Source organism: Dipteris shenzhenensis, chromosome 22, assembly GCF_047967505.1.
Source record: "Dipteris shenzhenensis isolate YYH24624 ecotype China chromosome 22, Dip_SZ_1.0, whole genome shotgun sequence".
In the NCBI taxonomy this organism is placed as follows: Eukaryota; Viridiplantae; Streptophyta; class Polypodiopsida; order Gleicheniales; family Dipteridaceae; genus Dipteris; species Dipteris shenzhenensis.
In genome coordinates this window covers 42,470,837-42,488,988 of record NC_141617.1, presented here as the reverse complement: position 1 = coordinate 42,488,988, position 18,152 = coordinate 42,470,837, and the positions used below count along the sequence as shown (strand labels likewise).

At 47.2% G+C, this 18,152-nt stretch overlaps 1 protein-coding gene across 1 annotated transcript in view; it reads left to right on the top strand.

The window, feature by feature from the left end:
- Positions 1 to 18,152, top strand: part of LOC147888127 (putative ion channel POLLUX-like 2) — a 328,483-nt gene that overhangs the window by 129,804 nt on the left and 180,527 nt on the right. The window contains exon 10 of the mRNA XM_087393294.1: positions 10,700 to 10,805. Within this exon, the coding sequence (XP_087249420.1) occupies positions 10,700 to 10,805 (106 nt within the window). The remainder of the gene's footprint in view (positions 1 to 10,699; positions 10,806 to 18,152) is intronic.

Sequence of the window (18,152 nt, the reverse complement as noted above, 5' to 3'; positions counted from 1 at the left end):
TAGGAGGACCGCCATGTGGAGGTCAAGGAGCAAGTGCAGGACCTGTACCACCCCCCTGTCGAGGCCAAGGAGTAGGTGCTGGACTTGTACCACCCCCCTGTCGAGGCCGTGGGGCGGTAGCCATACCAGAGGGCTTCTTGGGCCTTTTCTTCTTCCTGGGGCATCCCTGGCAAAGTGTCCAATGGTCCTGCATATCCTGCACTGGTCCTGCCTGCTTGTAATCTCTACTCTCTGGCGAAAAAAGGAACCATCTGGGCATTGGATCATAACATGATCTAACGTGAGGTTAGGATCCTTACAGAGGACCTTAACTCTAGGTACCCCATTAGCCTTGGTTGCCTCTGCTGCAATCAATGGCAACCCAGTTACAGGCCAGAGACTGGATACTCGCAACGTTACCTAGAGACCTCACGTCCCATCTCACATACGTTTGCTTACTGGGACTAGGTTTCTTCCAAGTGATCTTTGATACTACAAAGTCTGCAGTGACAATGCTTAAAGGCTAACCCTCCGATGCTAGGCTTCATGAGGATCTTCCTCACAAGTTTCCATTTGGACTTTGAACCTGTTGACGAGGACAACCACATCTTTTCCTCTTCATTAGGTTTTCTTGCCTTCGTCAAGTCTACCAACGACTCCTTCCTTCCATTGGATCCGTCTTTGGATTTTGGTCTCGGAGAGATCCCCCCCCCCTCCTCAACATAACCTCTTCAGCAGCAGTGAAGGAAGTTAGGTCTAATGGGGTGTGTTACAATAGAGACACCCCACGCAGTTGCTATTTTCAGGTGTTGACCACACGTTGACAAGCGTGAACCATGTCACAGGCTCACCACTCGTCGACAGGCGTTGACCACATGTCGACCATGTGTCAACACAGGTCAGCCACATGACACGAGGGGTTGACCACACCGGTTCATCCAAGAATACCATCCGAGGCGATCATGCATCAACGCATGTCAACCACAGGTCAACCAGGAGTACCATGCCCAAGGCGATCTCATCGATAGCTGCGCACATGGAGAGTGAGCTGCGCACATGGTTCAGTGGTTGAGTGGTGCGGTGATTCAACTCACCTGTACATGGAGTATTTACACCACCCTGACTCGAAGAGGCTGGTGAGTCAGGGAGTTAGGAAGTCGCCGGAGCCATCAAGAGAGCCAGCGGTGCAACGGCTATCCTCAACAGCTAAGGAGATAGGAGGACCTCAAAAGGACAAAAAATAGCCGCTGGACTGCTCCAAAACAAGTTTCTGGTGACCAACTGATGAGAAATGTCCGCCAATGCTGAGGGAGAACCACGAGGAGTGGGCTGAACTCACAAACGAGGACCAGGAGCACAATCACTTGGACACTGGAGTACTTGATGGCGGGAACCATGGTGAGGCAAGGGAAGGGAGGCTCTACCTTAGAGGAGAGGGGAGCTTCCATTTGCGGGCTTCTCTCATCCTCTAGATAGAGCAAGAAGAAGGTAGGAAGGGAGGCTTTGATACCACATGAAGGCGATTGGTGGTGGAGAGGAAGAGAGACACAGAGGGTAGGCTAGGGAGAGAGGAAGTGATACTCAAAGAGAGACATAATGAAATGGAAATGAAATGACTAGAGCAATGAACCAAAATGAAAGTACTCACATGTAGACCAAAGAGCTTGTAGCTTGATACTTGATTGATTTGACACTAGACAAGTACAACTCTTGTATAGAGCACACACACACATATGAACTCCCAATGTGACACGTGGCATCCATAGGACATACTAGACTAGAACTCACACTAGAACACAACAAACTAACTCAACTTGGCTTCATATTCTAACAAAGTGAAGTGGGAAGAATGGTAGTAGAAGTGGAAGAGCAAGAGTAGAAGCAAAAGAAGCGGGAAAGGAAACAGCAGGAAGAATTGGAAGAAGATGAGGAAGGTGAAAATAGAGAAGAAGTATGGGAAGCAGCGCTTCAAGGCTACTCATGAAATAAGAGCAGCTTAGAGAGAGAAGTAGGCTCAAGAGTCTAATGGATGAAACATTACATGGAGAGAGGGTTCATAGAAGAGGCTTGAGGAGGCAAGAGCTATAAAAAGTTTATTGGTACAGTGAAATATCTCATCTAAAAGTGGAAGTCTTGCTAAAGAAGAGAGGGAAGAGCTCCTTTTATGGATACTTTATCACCTTCCTTCAATCATTTATATTTGTCACTTGCAGATTATCTTTCCATCTAGAACATAAGCATGTGTGTCACCATCCATGTGCTTTTAGGCTACCTTTTTCATGTGTCCATTTCAAGATACCCCTTGGCAAGTTCGACTATGCAAAGGACAAGAGCCAAGTTGAGTTGGAGCTTACATGAATCCTACTTCCACATGGCAAAATCCTCCAACTCCACACAAAGATTGTTGATAAGTTTTCCTTGGAATGCACACTTCTCTACATTTCTTCATGTGCCTTTTGCACACACGACACATGGGCTTGCATTGTTGAAAACACACACACGCTTTTGTTTGTGTGAAAATTTTGTTGCGTTATATTACACAATTACCTATCCCAAAACAGGATGTGGAAATATACATCACGAGAAGATCTCAGTATAAGACAGATACACATCAGGATCTATGTACTTAGTTTGCAAGCAATCATAGAAAGATTGCTACATAGAGTGCCTGAAGAAAGAAAAAAGTGAAAAACTAGGATCACCAAAGACTCTATGATAGAGTCTAGAGTGCCTAGTAGCAAACCCAAACAAAAAACAGATCAAAATCCTATCTAGGTAGGTGTATCCCAAAGATCCAAAAGAACACACACACACACACTTTTTTTGTGTGTGTGAAAATTTTGTTGATTTATATTACAGAATCACAATCCCAAAAATGGGATGTGGGAAAATACATCAAGAGAAGATCTCAATATATGATAGATACACATCATAGTCTATGTACTTAGTGTGCAAAGAAATCATAGAAAGATTGCTGCAGAGAGTGCCTGAAGAAAGAGAAAAGTGAAAAAGTAGGATCACCAAAGACTATCATTTTTGTCCTTCCATAGAGTCCAGAGTGACCAGGATTGAACCCAAGTGAAAAATAAATGAAAATCCTGTTTGGGTGGCTGTATCCTAAAGAGCCAGAAAAACTTTCTAAAGGTAGTATTTGGAATCGAATTTGCAAGCGTTGCCCAAGGAAACTCAAACAATTACGAGTATGGGAGCAATGGCAAAGAAAATGAGGCTGGAGCCAAACATCTACAACAAATGGCCGGAGCAATATTCCTATGCACTAAAAGTTGCCCAGATGGAAGAACTTCTAACAAAGCTCTCCACAAGAAGACCTGTTATCGGAGTGGAATTTTTGATTTCCAAATCTGTCTCAATCTTTTCCTCCACCACTTTGCAGGTGCGATTCATTTGCTAAAGCTGATTTGCCTTGTGAGAAACACATGGTGGAGGCAAAAGCACTGTATATAAAGAAGAGACAGTAATATGTGACAGCCTCAAAGGACAACAAGATGACCCTGGTGAAGAAAGAGTCCAATCTTGAAGAAGATCCTCAAGCTCCAATGGCAGAATGGACTGAAAAGGCTGGAGCATTCCAGTAATAGTTTGCCACATGAAGCGGTAATGCATACCAAGGCCAAATTTTGCAGCAGCCAAAGGAAAAGAAAGGAGAGTCCCATCATCATGAACGACATCTGCAACCGAGTGGATCCCTTTCAAGCTAAGGAAATATGAACTTGTAGGCTCCTGCACTGCCAATGGAGGAGCAAAAGCCTTCAACTAATGTATGCTCTCTACTTTGAGACAGTTTCCTTGCAAAAGATTGCCATTCCAAATGTGAAAGGACATGCTTCCAATGCGGTAACATATGAGAGACCAGAGAACAGCCTTTGATCTTGCCATCAACACAGCCCAAAATAAAAATCCATTGTGTAGGCTGCCAATGTCCAAAAGCAGGAGTGGTACGTTGTAAAAGCAAATGGCATATCATAGCACCCCAAGGCTGAGATCCCTGCAAGAACTGCAGCATCATTTTCCCCCTGTGGGTAAGAATGTGCACTTGAATGTTAAGGATATTCAGCCCTTGTGCATTTTTGGAAGAGAGAGAGAGAGAAAGAAAGAAAGAAAGAAAGTGTATTATTGTCCCTAAAGGCCAAAATGGGCCCATGGGACATCAAGAACTCTGCATACAAGATAGCACAAAATCAACGTGCCACAAAGAAGAGGCATCATCGAATATCATCTAAGTGCTACGCAATACAATGCAAGTGAAAGTACATAATGTTAAATCTGAGCCTAAATACAAAGTAAACTAGATGCAAGGAAACCGCCCCTGGGTGCAAAATGGGGGGATGAGTACAATATGCCAATGCAAAGATACAAGTCCAGGTGTCATGAAGTCTGAGAACCAAAATAATACTGGAAATCCTGTCCATCGACTCTGCCTCCTGCTATGAGAGTACAAATCTGAGCAAAGGTGAGGTGAGCGGCTGGTGGGGCGAGATCTCCATGAGTAAGTCTCCTCCGAAAAGTTGCCATCATCCTGGATCGTCCGGAGATGAAGCGACGAGTACGTCCCCTATGTAACAAGATCCTGCGGTGTCTACAAACCATCTCATATGTACATCCACAGGGTGGAGGCATGTGTCCTGTGTGAGCTCTGACCTCCTCGTGCTCCTCCTGGTCTCTGTCCTCTGGTATAGCGTGTGCCTGAGCTCTATCAGGCTGGGCTCTATCACGCTCCGGTCTGTGCTGATGGTGAGGTAGTCTCGTCGAAGCATAGTGGCCTCCCTGACATAAAGAGCTAGGCAATGCTGATCCTCGTAGTCCATCACTCGTGAGAGAGGTCCAAAGCCATCCGTGAAGAGACAGTGGAATCTACCTCTGAGCTCATAATATAGCGGGCATCTGCAAATGAAGTGCTCCTCTGACTCCACCTCTCCCATGGTGCAACAAGTGCAGATCCTGGTCTCTCGGCCTGGTCGCCGTCCATCCTCCATGCGTCGCATCCTACCAGCCTCTATCTCGAGCTGATGCGAAGAGACTCTAAGCTGGCCAAGGGCAATCCTCAGTGAGTGGGACATGTGGATACCTATATAGCCTGGTGGAATGACAAATCCATCCTCTGAGATCCGAAGGAAGTGGTCACGATATGTGGCCATCTTCATCGGAAGCTGCGTGGGATAAATCCAAGTGCGATACGTATGAAGCTGCAGCAAGTCTGCTCTCGTGACCTGGCTAAGCTCGTGGCGAGTCAACTCGAGATGAGGGGCATCTATGCTGTATCGGAAGGGAGGCAGTTTATCCATGTCTAGTCCAAGAGATGTGAGCCACCTAGTGAGTCTGAAGTACCAGCAGTATCGGGCCCCAGATCGTGCCAACTCCATAGAAGATGCAAGTGCTAACCATGGCAACCGAGCTCTGCCTGCTGCTGAGTCTCCAAACTCCCTAACCCTATGCAAATACATGACCGACTGAAACGCTGCATCCAATGCAAGGGGAGTAGCTCCAAACTCTGCTAGCATGATCTCGTGCGGAACTGTAGCCTTGGCCCTAATGAGCCGAGAGAACATGATGATCTGTAACTCTCTACTCGTCTCCAATCTCCAGCGCCGAAGTCTCCTGCCCAGAAAGGAGCTGCATACATCGCAGCTGGTCTCACCAATGTATCAAAAAGCAAGGATTTCTTATCGGGATGCTGAAAGTGGGACTGAAAACACTGACGCTCAAGATGAGCCAATGAAGCATACCCTTTACTAATCCTATCTCGTGCTGCATATGTCATGGTGAAAACCGGTCCCCTGAAAACTGCCCCCAAATAAGTGTACTCTCTAACAAGCTCAATGGGCTGTCCGTCATAAGTGAAGCAAAACTCATCCGTGCTATAAATACGATCAGAGGTGTTGAAAACCATAACCTTGGTCTTGCCAAGGTTTACGGTCAACCCCCTGTCCTGGCAAAACCTGTGGAGTGCCTCCATATGTGCCTGGAGGCCCTGAGCAGTAGAGGAAATGAGAACCACATCGTCCGCATACAGGAGGATAGGAATGGAGGATCCTGAGAGAGTAGAGCCCACACCGCCTGTCATCTGTATAAACATCTCTAGCTCATCAATATATAATCCAAAGAGAGTAGGAGATTGCCGGCAACCCTACTTCACCCCAATCGTGCTGCATACCTCCTCTGAGAGCCCCTCACGTGTCCGAACCCGACCAGTGACCCTCTCATACAAAGCCATGATAGCCCACTGTATCTCTCCACTGAAGCCTATCTGGCGAATCCTCTGAAACAATCTGAATCGCGGAACTGTGTCAAATGCCTTCCTGAAGTCCACGAAGCAACAATAAAGTCGTTGCCTTCGTGACTTCGCCTCCTCTACCAGTGCCCTGAGTGTGAGGATGTGGTCAAGTGTCAAATGATCCCTGCGAAATCCAGCCTGCCCTCTGGCTCTGAGTCCTGTCATCTCGGCATGGTCATTTATACAGCTTTCCAAAACTGATGCATAGATCTTGGCCATAACGTGGCCAATCATGATGGTCCTGTGATTCGACGGCTCCATAGGGTCCCCCGACTTGTGGATAGGTACTATGGTATTGCCTAACCAGGACTGTGGTAGGCCTGTACAAACAGACTCATTGAAGAGACGGGAAAGAACAAAATCTAAGGCATCAATCCCATGGATTACATACTCCGCTTGCAATCCATCATGATCCTTAGCTCTCCCGTTCTTCAATCGGTGGACTGCTGCACGGACACTCTTTGGTGTGAAGAGACTAGATGAAGCTGGCCTAGGGGAATGGGATAAATCGATGGCTGGCTGATCTGGAACATCGTATAGAGCTGAAGTGTATGCAGACCAGACACGTGGATCTGTGAGGGGGCTCTGAGACTTCGAGCGGAGGAATTTTCTCCAAAATTCCTTGGAGTCACAGCTGAAAAGCAAGCTTCTCAGCTCCTCCTCATTCCCGGCTAGAAATTGGCGTTTCTTGCGCCTAACCAACCACTTGTAGTCTCTCTTGGTTTTGGCAAGGAGGGGAGACTTCTCCTTGGTCTCAAGGTGAAGTTTCCTGCGGAGTTCGTCACACTCCTCGTCATACCAACCGTTGCAAGGAATAAGACCAACCGGTGGGGGACTAGACGAATGACATGTGGCAGGGAACGACATGTGAGCAGCAGAAACGAGTGAAGTATGTACAAGTTCCCACCGGTCCTGCGTGGATGTGGTAGAGCATCTAATAGATGAGGACGGAGTAGGCGGCTGAGGTTCTGGCTATATACATCATCGAACTCGTGGTCGAAATGAACCTCGTAATAGGGTTGGCGGTCATGATAACGAGGGGGGGGTGGGTCATGGGAGACATTAGTCAAAGTAAAGTGGATGAGTGCATGGTCGGCAGAGGGCATGAAGGGGCTAACAGTAAGGCTATGGATGGAAGGGACTAGAGTCTGGGGACCTATGATGTAGTGGATCACGCTAGTACCACGCCCAGAAGCAAAAGAGAATGTAGGCATGGAAGACTGTGGCCACCTGGACAAGCCGTTATAAATGACCATACTGTGCGAGGTGAGGAGCTCCAGTAACTGACGTCCCTGATCTGTGGGCTGTACTGTGTAGTCTGATGAAGTCCGACAGAGGCTATCATCGTGAAATGCTGGGAGTATGACCGGATCCTCCATGAAGTCATAAGTGAGGGCCTGTCTGTCTGAGGTCCTCGCGTTAAAGTCTCCTAAAAGGATGACTTCTCCGCGATGTGAAAAATCTGCAAGGTCCGCTGAGAGATCCTCAAATATGGACTGGCCTGGTCCAGTGGAAGAATAGATCGACTGCGCCGGGGGGAAGTAGCAAACTGCAATAAAAAGATCTCGCTGAGGGGCTCTGCGGCGGATGCATACCCACAAGAACCGGGCATGTGAATCCGCTCTCTCCACTGTGATGATCCGATCGAGATGCTCTCTGTACAAAATGGCCACTCCTCCAGATCCTCTCACTCCAAATGTTCGAGTGTACTGCCTGAAGGCAGATCTCCATGTATACCCTGTCACTCGTGGCAAAGGTCTCTCTGGACTCTCGTGTGTCTCCGTGAAAAGGATGATATCTCTCCCAAAGAATGCCCCCCGTAGATTGCCTGGCTGTGCTGTAAAAGAACCATTGCAGTTCCATACAGCGATGCATAGACTATCTGACGGGTGGTGTGTCCCATGGGCCCTGTCCCGTCAAGCGGTCGTAGCAGGAGGTGGAGGTGGGGCTATATCTGCTGGTCTGTCATCTCTAAGCACTGTGGGAGCACGCCTCAAGGTGCCTGTGATGAGTCTGCCATCCCTGATCACTGCCCACTTGCCCTGAGCTCGGGCTGCATCTCTCTGAGGCATGAGCGCCTTGCGATCCTCAACCTGTATCTGAGTCAGATCCTCGTCCATGGAAATCTGTGGGTGGTCTCTGAGTGTCCCTCTCCTCCTGAGGGCAGCTAGACGTGCCTGGGCATCTCTGAATCTGATAATGAGGGGCTGCTCTCTAGTACGATCCCTCCCGACTCTATATGATCCTACTATGCCATGATCCTGTACTCCCAGTGTCTGAGAGACGAAGGTCATAGCCTGTGTCATCGTGGACTCTGTCGCCGAGGGCAAGATACCACGAATGCGAATGTTGAGGGCCTTTGTGGCCCTCTGCTATGACTCGGCCAATGTAGCTGATACAGTCGATCTCTGAGGCTGTGATGGCTGACAGCGGACGACATCCACCCACTCTGTGGCTCTTTGGACCTCTGTCTGAAGGCAGGTCAAACGCTCCTCAACCGCTGCTACTGCTGTAGTGGGAGATGTGTCTATGTGCTGAACGCGAGTCTCGATCTGCTGCACTCGCTCTGTGTGTCCATGAATCTCTCCAGCAAGAGTCCTATGAGTCGCCTGTAAGACCTGAAGATCTGTCCTAATAGACAAGATCTCCCGATCCTGCTGTGTCACTCGATCAGCAAGAGATGCAACCTGAGCTGTAAGTAGAGCAATGGTCTCGTCCTTCCTGTGAAGCATCTGAAGGGCAGCTCGGAGGTGGGTCTCAAAGTGCTGAAGCTCTAGTAGGATGTGGCGGCAAGGACAAACAGCACAAGGCATGGAAGGAGAAAGAAAGGGAGAAAGGGGGGAAACCGGTAAGGTGGGTAGCGGGGATGAAGGAGAAGGTTGGAAAGGGGGAGAGAAAGCGGGTACCGGGGATGGAGAGGAGGAGGTGGGTAAAGTCTGTAGAGAGGATGAGGAGGAGGGAGCCTCTGGCAAAGTAGGTAAAATAGGCAACAAAGGGGGGGAAGAGGTGACAGAGGGCTGTGAGAGGGGGAGCAAAAAGGGTGGAGAAGGGGTAGGAGAAGAAGGAACCTGAGAGGGGAGGGGTGAAAAAAACTGCGGGTACAAAGTAGCTATGGGCGGAAGATGAGATAATGGAGCTGAAACCGGTGTACCTGCGACTGGGAGTGCGGCAAGTGCGGGCACTGCGCTGGGCGGAAGATGAGATAGTGGAGCTGAAACCGGTGTACCTGCGACTGGGAGTGCGGCAAGTGCAGGCACTGCACTGTCCTTTGAAGAAGATGCAAGTCCTCTTCTACTATAGTGCAGCATATCGGTCGTGGCAGCCATTGATGTTGCTGCTGTTGCTGCTTCTGTAACATGCTCGACGGTGTCGGCCATGTTTGATTACGGGAAACTGACAACATTGAAAAGCGGGAGATGGCGAGCGCTGCCAATGCACGATGAGAGAGAGAGAGAGAGAGAGAGAGAGATAGAGAGAGAGAGACAGAGAGACAGAGAGACAGACAGACAGAGAGAAGAGAGATTTTAAAATTAAAAAGAAAAGTTGGGGTTTTTTTAATTTATTTATTTTTATTATAAAAAAAAAGGGGTTGGGGCTGCGTTTTTATTTATTTAATTTTTTTTAAAAAAAAAAGGGGGGGGGGGGGGCCGGGGGGGGCGCGAGGGGGTGGGGGGGGGGGTTGACCGAGGGGGTGAGCGGGAGGGTTGAGGGAGGGGGGTGAGCGGGGGGGCTGCGGGGGCTGAGCAGGGAGGGGTGAGAGGAGGGGTGCGAGGGCTGAGCGGAGGGGTGAAGGGGGGGGGTTCCAAGGGGTGAGCGGGGGGGCAGCAGAGGGGTGAGAGGAGGGGTGCAAGGGGTGAGCGAGTGGTGAGCGGGGGGGGGCTGCGAGTGCGAGGGGGTGAGCGGAGGGGTGAGCGGGGGGGCTGAGCGGGTGAGAGGGGGGGGGGGGGCTGAGGCGGAGAGGCTGAGCGGGGGGCTGAGCGGGTGAGGGAGGGGCTAAGCGGGAGGCTGAGCGGGGGGCTGAGCGGGTGAGGGAGGGGCTGAGCGAGGGCTGAGTGGGGGGCTGAGAGAGAGAGAGAGAGAGAGAGAGAGAGAGAGAGAGAGAGAGAAAGAAAGAAAGAAAGAAATTTTATTAAAGGTCCACGGAAGGCCATACATGGCCTATGGGACACAAAATCATCCGAAAGGAAAATACATCATCAACGATGCGCCAACTAGGTGGCCTCATCGTAATACCGCTAAGATGCCAAAAATGGCTACAAAAAGAGGGAGAGAGAGAGAGAGAGAGAGAGAGGGGTAGGGATTCTAAATTAAAAGAGGCTCTTCCTTTCTCTCATTTGGCTACTCAGTCCGTGGAGGAGAATATACTAATTTTCTTCATAAGATAATGTTTAAAGATTCATATTATTGGGTTTTGGATGCTAACCAAAGAGGAAATTTTCAGGTTATTTTGTCAGAGGTTCCTCTGGAAGAAAGAAAGCATATCATGGACCACAAGATTGTCAAGCACCTACACAATGTCAAGGTTATACATCAGGTTAATTTTCAGCCTCTTAAGGCTTGAAAACTATTCACAACAAACATCCATAGCAATGCATTTTGTATACTAGATGTCTTAACATGTGTCTGACATAAGACTAGAGGAGTTATAAAGTCATTTATTGTGTGTAGGGGCATTGGCAGCAATTACATCAAAGAAATTACTATATGAATACACATGGTGGAATCACATGATCATTGAATATATTTGCTCTTTTTTTTGGGTGTACTTATATAAGATTAATCCATCTACTGTTATGAGGATTAATCCATCTACCGTTATGAGGAAATTTTGTTTGAAAGCTTTTGGCGTAGTTTATGGGTTTTATAGTGACACGAGTGTGGGAGGTCGTACTAGCTTTTTGTAAAACCACCTCAACTATGGAGTCCAGAGGGAGATAGGGAGTATTGTGGGCTTCCGGATGTGACCTGTTTCACGTCAAACAGGTTACCGAAACCCCGAGCTATTATTTAAAACATGTCGAGCATGGTTGACCCAATGGGGGGTAGAGTGGTTAGATTGACTTAGGATTCTAAAGGGTGGTGTAAAAGTAGAGAGTCTAGGGGATTAGAGAACTAGAGAGTTCTAGGGAGACAAGGGAAAATGTGTACAAAGGGGAGGACATAGGGTGAAAAAGAAACAAGAGATGAAGGACAATGTATAGGGAGGTGACGGAGCTTGCAGAAAGAGAAATTCACTTTGTATCTAATTTCCTGACTCTCCCTCCTTCACCTCTGCTGGTATCCCAGGCATGAAACACAGTGTAGCACCGTCATGTTGGATGAACTAAAATAGTAGAGCAATACACACCTTCATAACTCTCTACATCCACATTCCAAGCCACAAAAAACCAGAAACAGTGCAAATTCAGCTCCTCTGGCTGCAATTTCACTCTCTGTCAGTGCAAATTCAGCTCCTCTGGCTGCAATTTTACTCTTCAAGCTCTCCAGCAAGTGCTTCTGGCAGTCTCCTCAGCATCTACTCTCCTTCAAGAAGCTCCCCGTCCATCAACAGTCTTTCAACGAGCAGGAATAATACCATGTCCATGCCTCAAACTCTTTCTAAGCATTAGCTCCTAACCAGTCACGTACAAGCCCATGCAGAAGACACCTCAAGCAACTACCTCAACCTCTTAATCTCCTGCAAGCCCTCCTCTATCCAAAGCACTCCCGGCCTGTGTAGTAGCAGCACCATGCCAAGCCTCAAAGCTCCTCATACATATATGACACCACCTCTGTCCAGCAGCCTCGCACCAAGTGCAATAGTCCCGTCCGTCCTTCAAGCAGAATCCCTGTCGCTCTTCTCTCCTGCTCATGAATTCAAGGACTCAAAGTTCTCTAAGCCTACTTCATAACGACGCCTATTTCATAAAGCTTTCACCCAAGGCAACAGCCCCATCGTCATCACGTGAACTAGCAATATCCCTTCTCTCCTGCCTCTTACAGAGACGCCTCGAATAATTGCGCAGCCAATCCCCTACAAAACACAGTAAGGGCCAGCTGCGCCATGGAGTTCATCATCACAAAGCACCTGGAGCCCATCTATTTCAAGCTCCCACAGTCGAAATCCTACACCCGTCACGTGAAAACAGTCACCACCTCAAAGCTTGGGGGAGCTTCAGGAACACTCTTCGAAGGGTTCCGCCCTCTACCCTTGAAGAGATTTATAGGCAGCCGATCATTTGGAACGATAGTATACTTGATGAGCATGGTAGACCTCTGGGCACTTCCCATTATATGCAGTGGTCTGGATGGGAGATAGCCCCCGCCTACACAGTAGGCACTTGGAAGGCTTTTATCAGGCTACCTGAGGATCAGAGACTACAGTCCGTGAGTCACCTCAGAGGGGTAGCATGCAGGATTCAGCAGATAGATGCAGCCATCCCGGTGGAATGGACAGTTGAGGTGGCTATTACTTCCACCACTTGGATGGGAGCTTTTTCGAGGACAGCAGTTCCTCTACAGGTGATCGCTCTTCGAGGTTTCGGGGAAGATGCTTTGGTCTTTGACGTTGGGGATGGAGGTATACTCTCTAGATCCACGGATGATATTATTCTAGAGCTTGCCTTTCAGCCTGTCAGGATTGCTGGTTTTGTGGACCACGGAGCGGGATTGCAGTGGTACTTAGACCCCGACCCTCTGCTCTTGGCCCTGGGATCTTGGAGGTTGTGGTTATATGGAGGTGCACCTATCAGGTGCTTGCAGTGGGACCCAGGAGAGTGGGAGTGCATACATCATGGGCACCGAGAGAGGGGGATTTCCTTCTTTCGTTTCACGGTTGGTAATGCCAGGAGATTTCAGCTGAGCAGTAGAGGTTGGATTCCCTCCAGAGCCCCTCATTGGGAGAGCTTCTTCATCACCGCAGATTTGCGTAGGAATTTCTGGAGGAGGCTCTGGAAATCCCTCAGAAATAGAAAGATCACTCTTTTCTTTTGGCTTTCTATTCATGGAGGGATTGCAGTGAACTTGTGGAGATCACGATTTGCCCTCGTTGTCATTCTGCAGAGGAGTCAGTGCGACATTGCCTTTGGGACTGCAATCAAGCGAGAATTATTTGGAAAAGAGTTGCTCGGATACTCAGCATTTTTCATACTTCCCCTTTCTTCATGACTTGGGGCTCGGTCGCATGGTTATCCCTTACTGGGCCCTAGCTATTTTATGAAGGTGAGCCTTCCTCTTGGGCACTCTCGATCCGCCGACAGGAGATAGAGCCCTGCTCTCTTCAGGATGTACCACATACTCCTTTCAGAGCTTCACATGTTTCTGTGGACACCTCTTGGGAGATTTTGGCTAGCATTTCCTCTTGGCACATTTGGAGAGCCAGATGCACAGAGGCCTTGGATGACACCCAGATACACCCATCACAGGTGTTCACTGGTATTTGGAGTGACACGATTCACACTTTGATAGCCATATGGGCTAGCATGCAGGGCCTTTCACGGGTAGCCTCTTCTAGGAGGACTGTATTTCTTCGAGTTTGGAGGGGTTCTCCCTTTTTCTCGGAGGTTGCTACCAGATTGAGATGGCACTATCAGCCCCAATCCTTTCTTTTTGGCTCTTGATCTTTTCATGCATTGCATGGTGTATCCCGTATTCTTGTATGGAGCTTGCTCTAATGGTTTTCTTTAATACTTAATAGAAGTCTCTTTTTTGCCAAAAAAAAAAAACAGTCACCACCGCAGCTTCCCTTGCATACAAAGCTCTCTTCTTCTCACGCAGCAACTTCTTCAATCAAGAGGCCTCCAGCTCAATATTAAGTGCTGGCCCAATTGTTAGCTTGCATAATGACCAGTCTGCTTCAACCCGTCGCCCGTCACCTTCAAGCGAAAATCACTATTGTCTTGCAGCTTCCCTCCTCACCACCACGGAGCACACAACGCTCATGAATTCCCGGCTCCTCTCCAATTCATTGTGTACTCAGCTCATGGGGGTAGCATCACCCCCAGCATCCGCATCCTTGCAATCCCCGCCCATACATAGTGATTCCCAAGTCACTTTCAATCCTCACCTCCAACAGCGCTGCGGCCTCCCTGTCGTTCTGCCCCCCTTCACACGACGATAGCTTCTCACAAAGCACCCGGCTCTTCCTGCTCTCTTTGTTGATCCTTCCAACAAGCTCCTAGACCCGGACAATAGAGACGCTCCTTCAAATCAAGCTACACCCAGCTCGCACAATTGACTCCCTTGCTCCCCTGAGCTTGTGTGCTCATCCTCCTTGTGCCCATGATCCCTTCTGGAATTCTCCTGCAAGCCGAAGCTCCATGTACGTGCCAGCTCTCACAATCCAGAAGCTTACCTTTTCTCATCACCTAGCATGCATGGCCTCCTTCTTACAAAATTAGCCACGTCACTTTTGCCTTTTTACCACTCCCAAAGCTTCCCCACAAAACTTAGACCAAGGCAATTAATGCACCACACTTAGACTTTGAGCACACTAATGCATACCACAAGCACTTAGTATCTAATTGCCCACCGACTATCCACATATAGGCCCAATCCCGACACACTGGAAAATTTACAAGACACCCTCAACAAAAAAACTATTGCCCAAAAGAAGAGCTTTCTTTTCTTTTGCTACACAGTTAGAAATGCTCGGAGGTTTCAGCTCAGCAGTAGAGGTTGGAGGCCCTCCGGAGCGCCACATTGGGATAGTTTTCAGATTTTCGCAGCTGTGCGGAAGAACTTTTGGTGTAGGCTCTAGAAATCACGCAGGAATAGAAAGATCACTCTTTTCTTTTGGCTTTCTATTCATTGAGGGATTGCAGTTAACTTGTGGAGATCCAGGTTCGGGGCTGACCCTACTTGTCCTCGTTGCCACATGGTAGTTGAGTCAGTACAGCATTGCCTTTGGGAGTGCAAACAGGCGAGGACGATCTGGAAAGGTGTTGCTAGGGCATCTTTCATACATCACCTTTCTATATGACCTGGGGTTCAGTGGCTTGGTTATCTCTTACTGGCCCACAGGTGTTTTTTGAGGGACATGATCCAGATCCAACTTTCATTGTATGACGATACTCAATGGAGTCTTGTTCCCTCCAGGATGTTCCCCTCACTACTTTCAGATCTTCTCATGCCTCAGTAGACACATCTTGGGAGATTTTGGCTAGCATTACAGCTTGGCATATTTGGAGAGCTAGGTGTACAGAGGCGATGGAGGCTATCCAGGTTCACCCTTCCCAGACTATGGCGATACTCAGTGGAGTCTTGTTCCCTCCAGGATGTTCCCCTCACTACTTTCAGATCTGCTCATGCCTCAGTAGACACGTCTTGGGAGATTTTGGCTAGCATTACAGCTTGGCATATTTGGAGAGCTAGGTGTACAAAGGCGATGGATGCTATCCAGGTTCACCCTTCCCAGACTATGGCCAGTATTTGGACTGACACACTCTGATGGCCATTTGGGCGAGCACGCAGGGATCCTCCAGAGCAGCCACTGCCAGGAGAGTTACTTTTTTTTAGAGTTTGGAGGGAATCTACTTTCTCCTCTGAGTTTCCTTCAGGGTTGAGATGGCATTTTCAGCCTCTACCTTGGTTCTTTATTAGATCACTTTGAGCTGTTTTTTTGTCATGCATTGCATGATGTACTCCCACATTTGAGCTTGCTCTCGTGGTTTTCATTCATACTTCATGAAGTAATTTTCTTGAAAAAAAAAAAAAACTTATTGTCCTCATACACATATGGCTCGGGACAATCACAAGGAGCACAAGTCATCCCGTAACAAAACATCATCGCACACTGGATATCATGCTCTGGGATGTCTGGTGCACCCACACTGCTCTCATCATTTCCCATGAGTCCCTACAAATGCATTTACAATCTCAAGAAAATATTTACATTAGTATATAGTCTTTTATGAGAGTGTCCATAACTCAAAGCCAGCACCCACTAGCTATGTGCATAGTTATGTGCCTACTCATCAGCATGCAACAAGTGGAAAACGTATTTACAATTTTATCCACACATCTCTAGTAACCCCTTTCTTCTACTGTGACATTCATGTTCAACAGTGAGCAGAAAAGAGATGTAAGATCCAGATGCTCTTCTTCTTCACTCTCTACTGATTTCCACCATTCTACCACAGCTCATTATCATCATGATCTTCCTCTTTTAGTGTTACCATCAATTGTGCAAAGTATTTCTTCAAACAGATACCATTGACTCTCTTTTTATGTCTCTTACCATCTAAATCAGTCAGTTGATAAGTGCCATTTTCAAATTTCTTCTCCACTCTGTATGGACCTTCCCACTTGGTCTGAAAAGAAGTATGAAATGTACTATCCAATTTGCTATTGTATCTGAGAACCAAGTCTCCATCTTCGATTTCCTTTTTCTTAATTTTTGCATTCTCCAACTCTTGCCTCCGCATTTGCACTCTAGCGTAATGCTCAAAAGACAAATTCCTGTCTAACTGCATCACCTACAGTGCCAACAATCTCTCCCTATAACTGTCTACAGGCTCATGTCCTTCTTCGACTAAAAATTTCAAAGCTAGTATTTCCACATCCAGTGGTGGCAGTATTGCTTCTTTCCCATACACCAAATGAAATGGAGAGAATTGAGTGCTATGCTTCACTGCTACCCTGTATGCCCACAAAACTCGATTCATCTCCAAATCCCAATTTTTGGTGTGACTTCCCGTCATCTTAGTCATCATTAATTTGAAATCTCCATTTCAACCCATTGCACTGAGGGTAATATGGGGTGATGTACTTATGATTAATATTCAACTTACTGCACAAGTGATCTGTCACTTCTCCTATGAATCCAGGAGCATTATCTGAAAGTAACTCCAGGGGAATCCCAAATTTGCAGCATATGTGCTCATATACAAAATCAGCAACCCCTTTGCTGTCCAGTCTTTTTACTACCTTCACCTCCACCCATTTTGATAACTCCACTACAGTAAGCATATAACACTTCCCTTTGGAAGTTCTGGGTAGAGGACCAACTGCATCTATCCCTTATCTCTCAAAAATATCATAAACCAGCATAATATTTCTCGGCTCCATTTTAAGAATTCTTTTTCCCATCCTTTTCTTTCTTGAGGATGTACTTTGGTATTATCTCTTTCATTCCACCAAAAAACCCCCATCAATAGAGCTTTTAACTATTCAAATTTTGCCCTCCACCATGCTGCTGTCTATTTGGAGCAATTTTATCAGTTATGAAGTTAGAATGTTTGACAAGGTCAACTAAAATTTGGGGATTTTCCTTCTAAGAGATTTCTTTCATAGTTGACTTCATCTCTTGACTGAGGATTGGGTGACTTTGATCAAGAAGACAATCACTTTGCTTGACTACATGTATTGAGTGAAGTCTGAGTAGATTCATAAAGAGAGTATTTGTTTGCATCTATGGAGATGATCTACTCCTTATTTTCTCTCATATGGTAGATTCTATAATGACAATTGTAAGAGTATAGACACTGCCCTTGAATAATATATCAAGTGGTAAGACCTACTCAATAACATGTCTTCACAAGGAGGAGTTGCCCAAAGGTACTTACTTGTTCATAGAGACATATATAGAAGACCATTACTTTCCATTGGGTGCTCTGCCTTGACCTTGATGTCTAAAAAGGATGTAAGTGATGAGCTTGGATGTGATATGATCAAGATGATATGTTGTGGTACCAAGATAAAGCTTGGACATTTCAAGAAGATTATGAAGAACAAGAAGTTCACCATCATGAAAAAAAGGATATGGAATGTGGCAAATGGTAAAGAGAAGAAGCCAAGGGAAGTACAATGGATAGTCCAATATGAAAAGGCCCTTGCTATCATATATGGCATTGGGACTTAGTGACTCATACATTTATCACATTGATGGGTGTGAGACTTCACA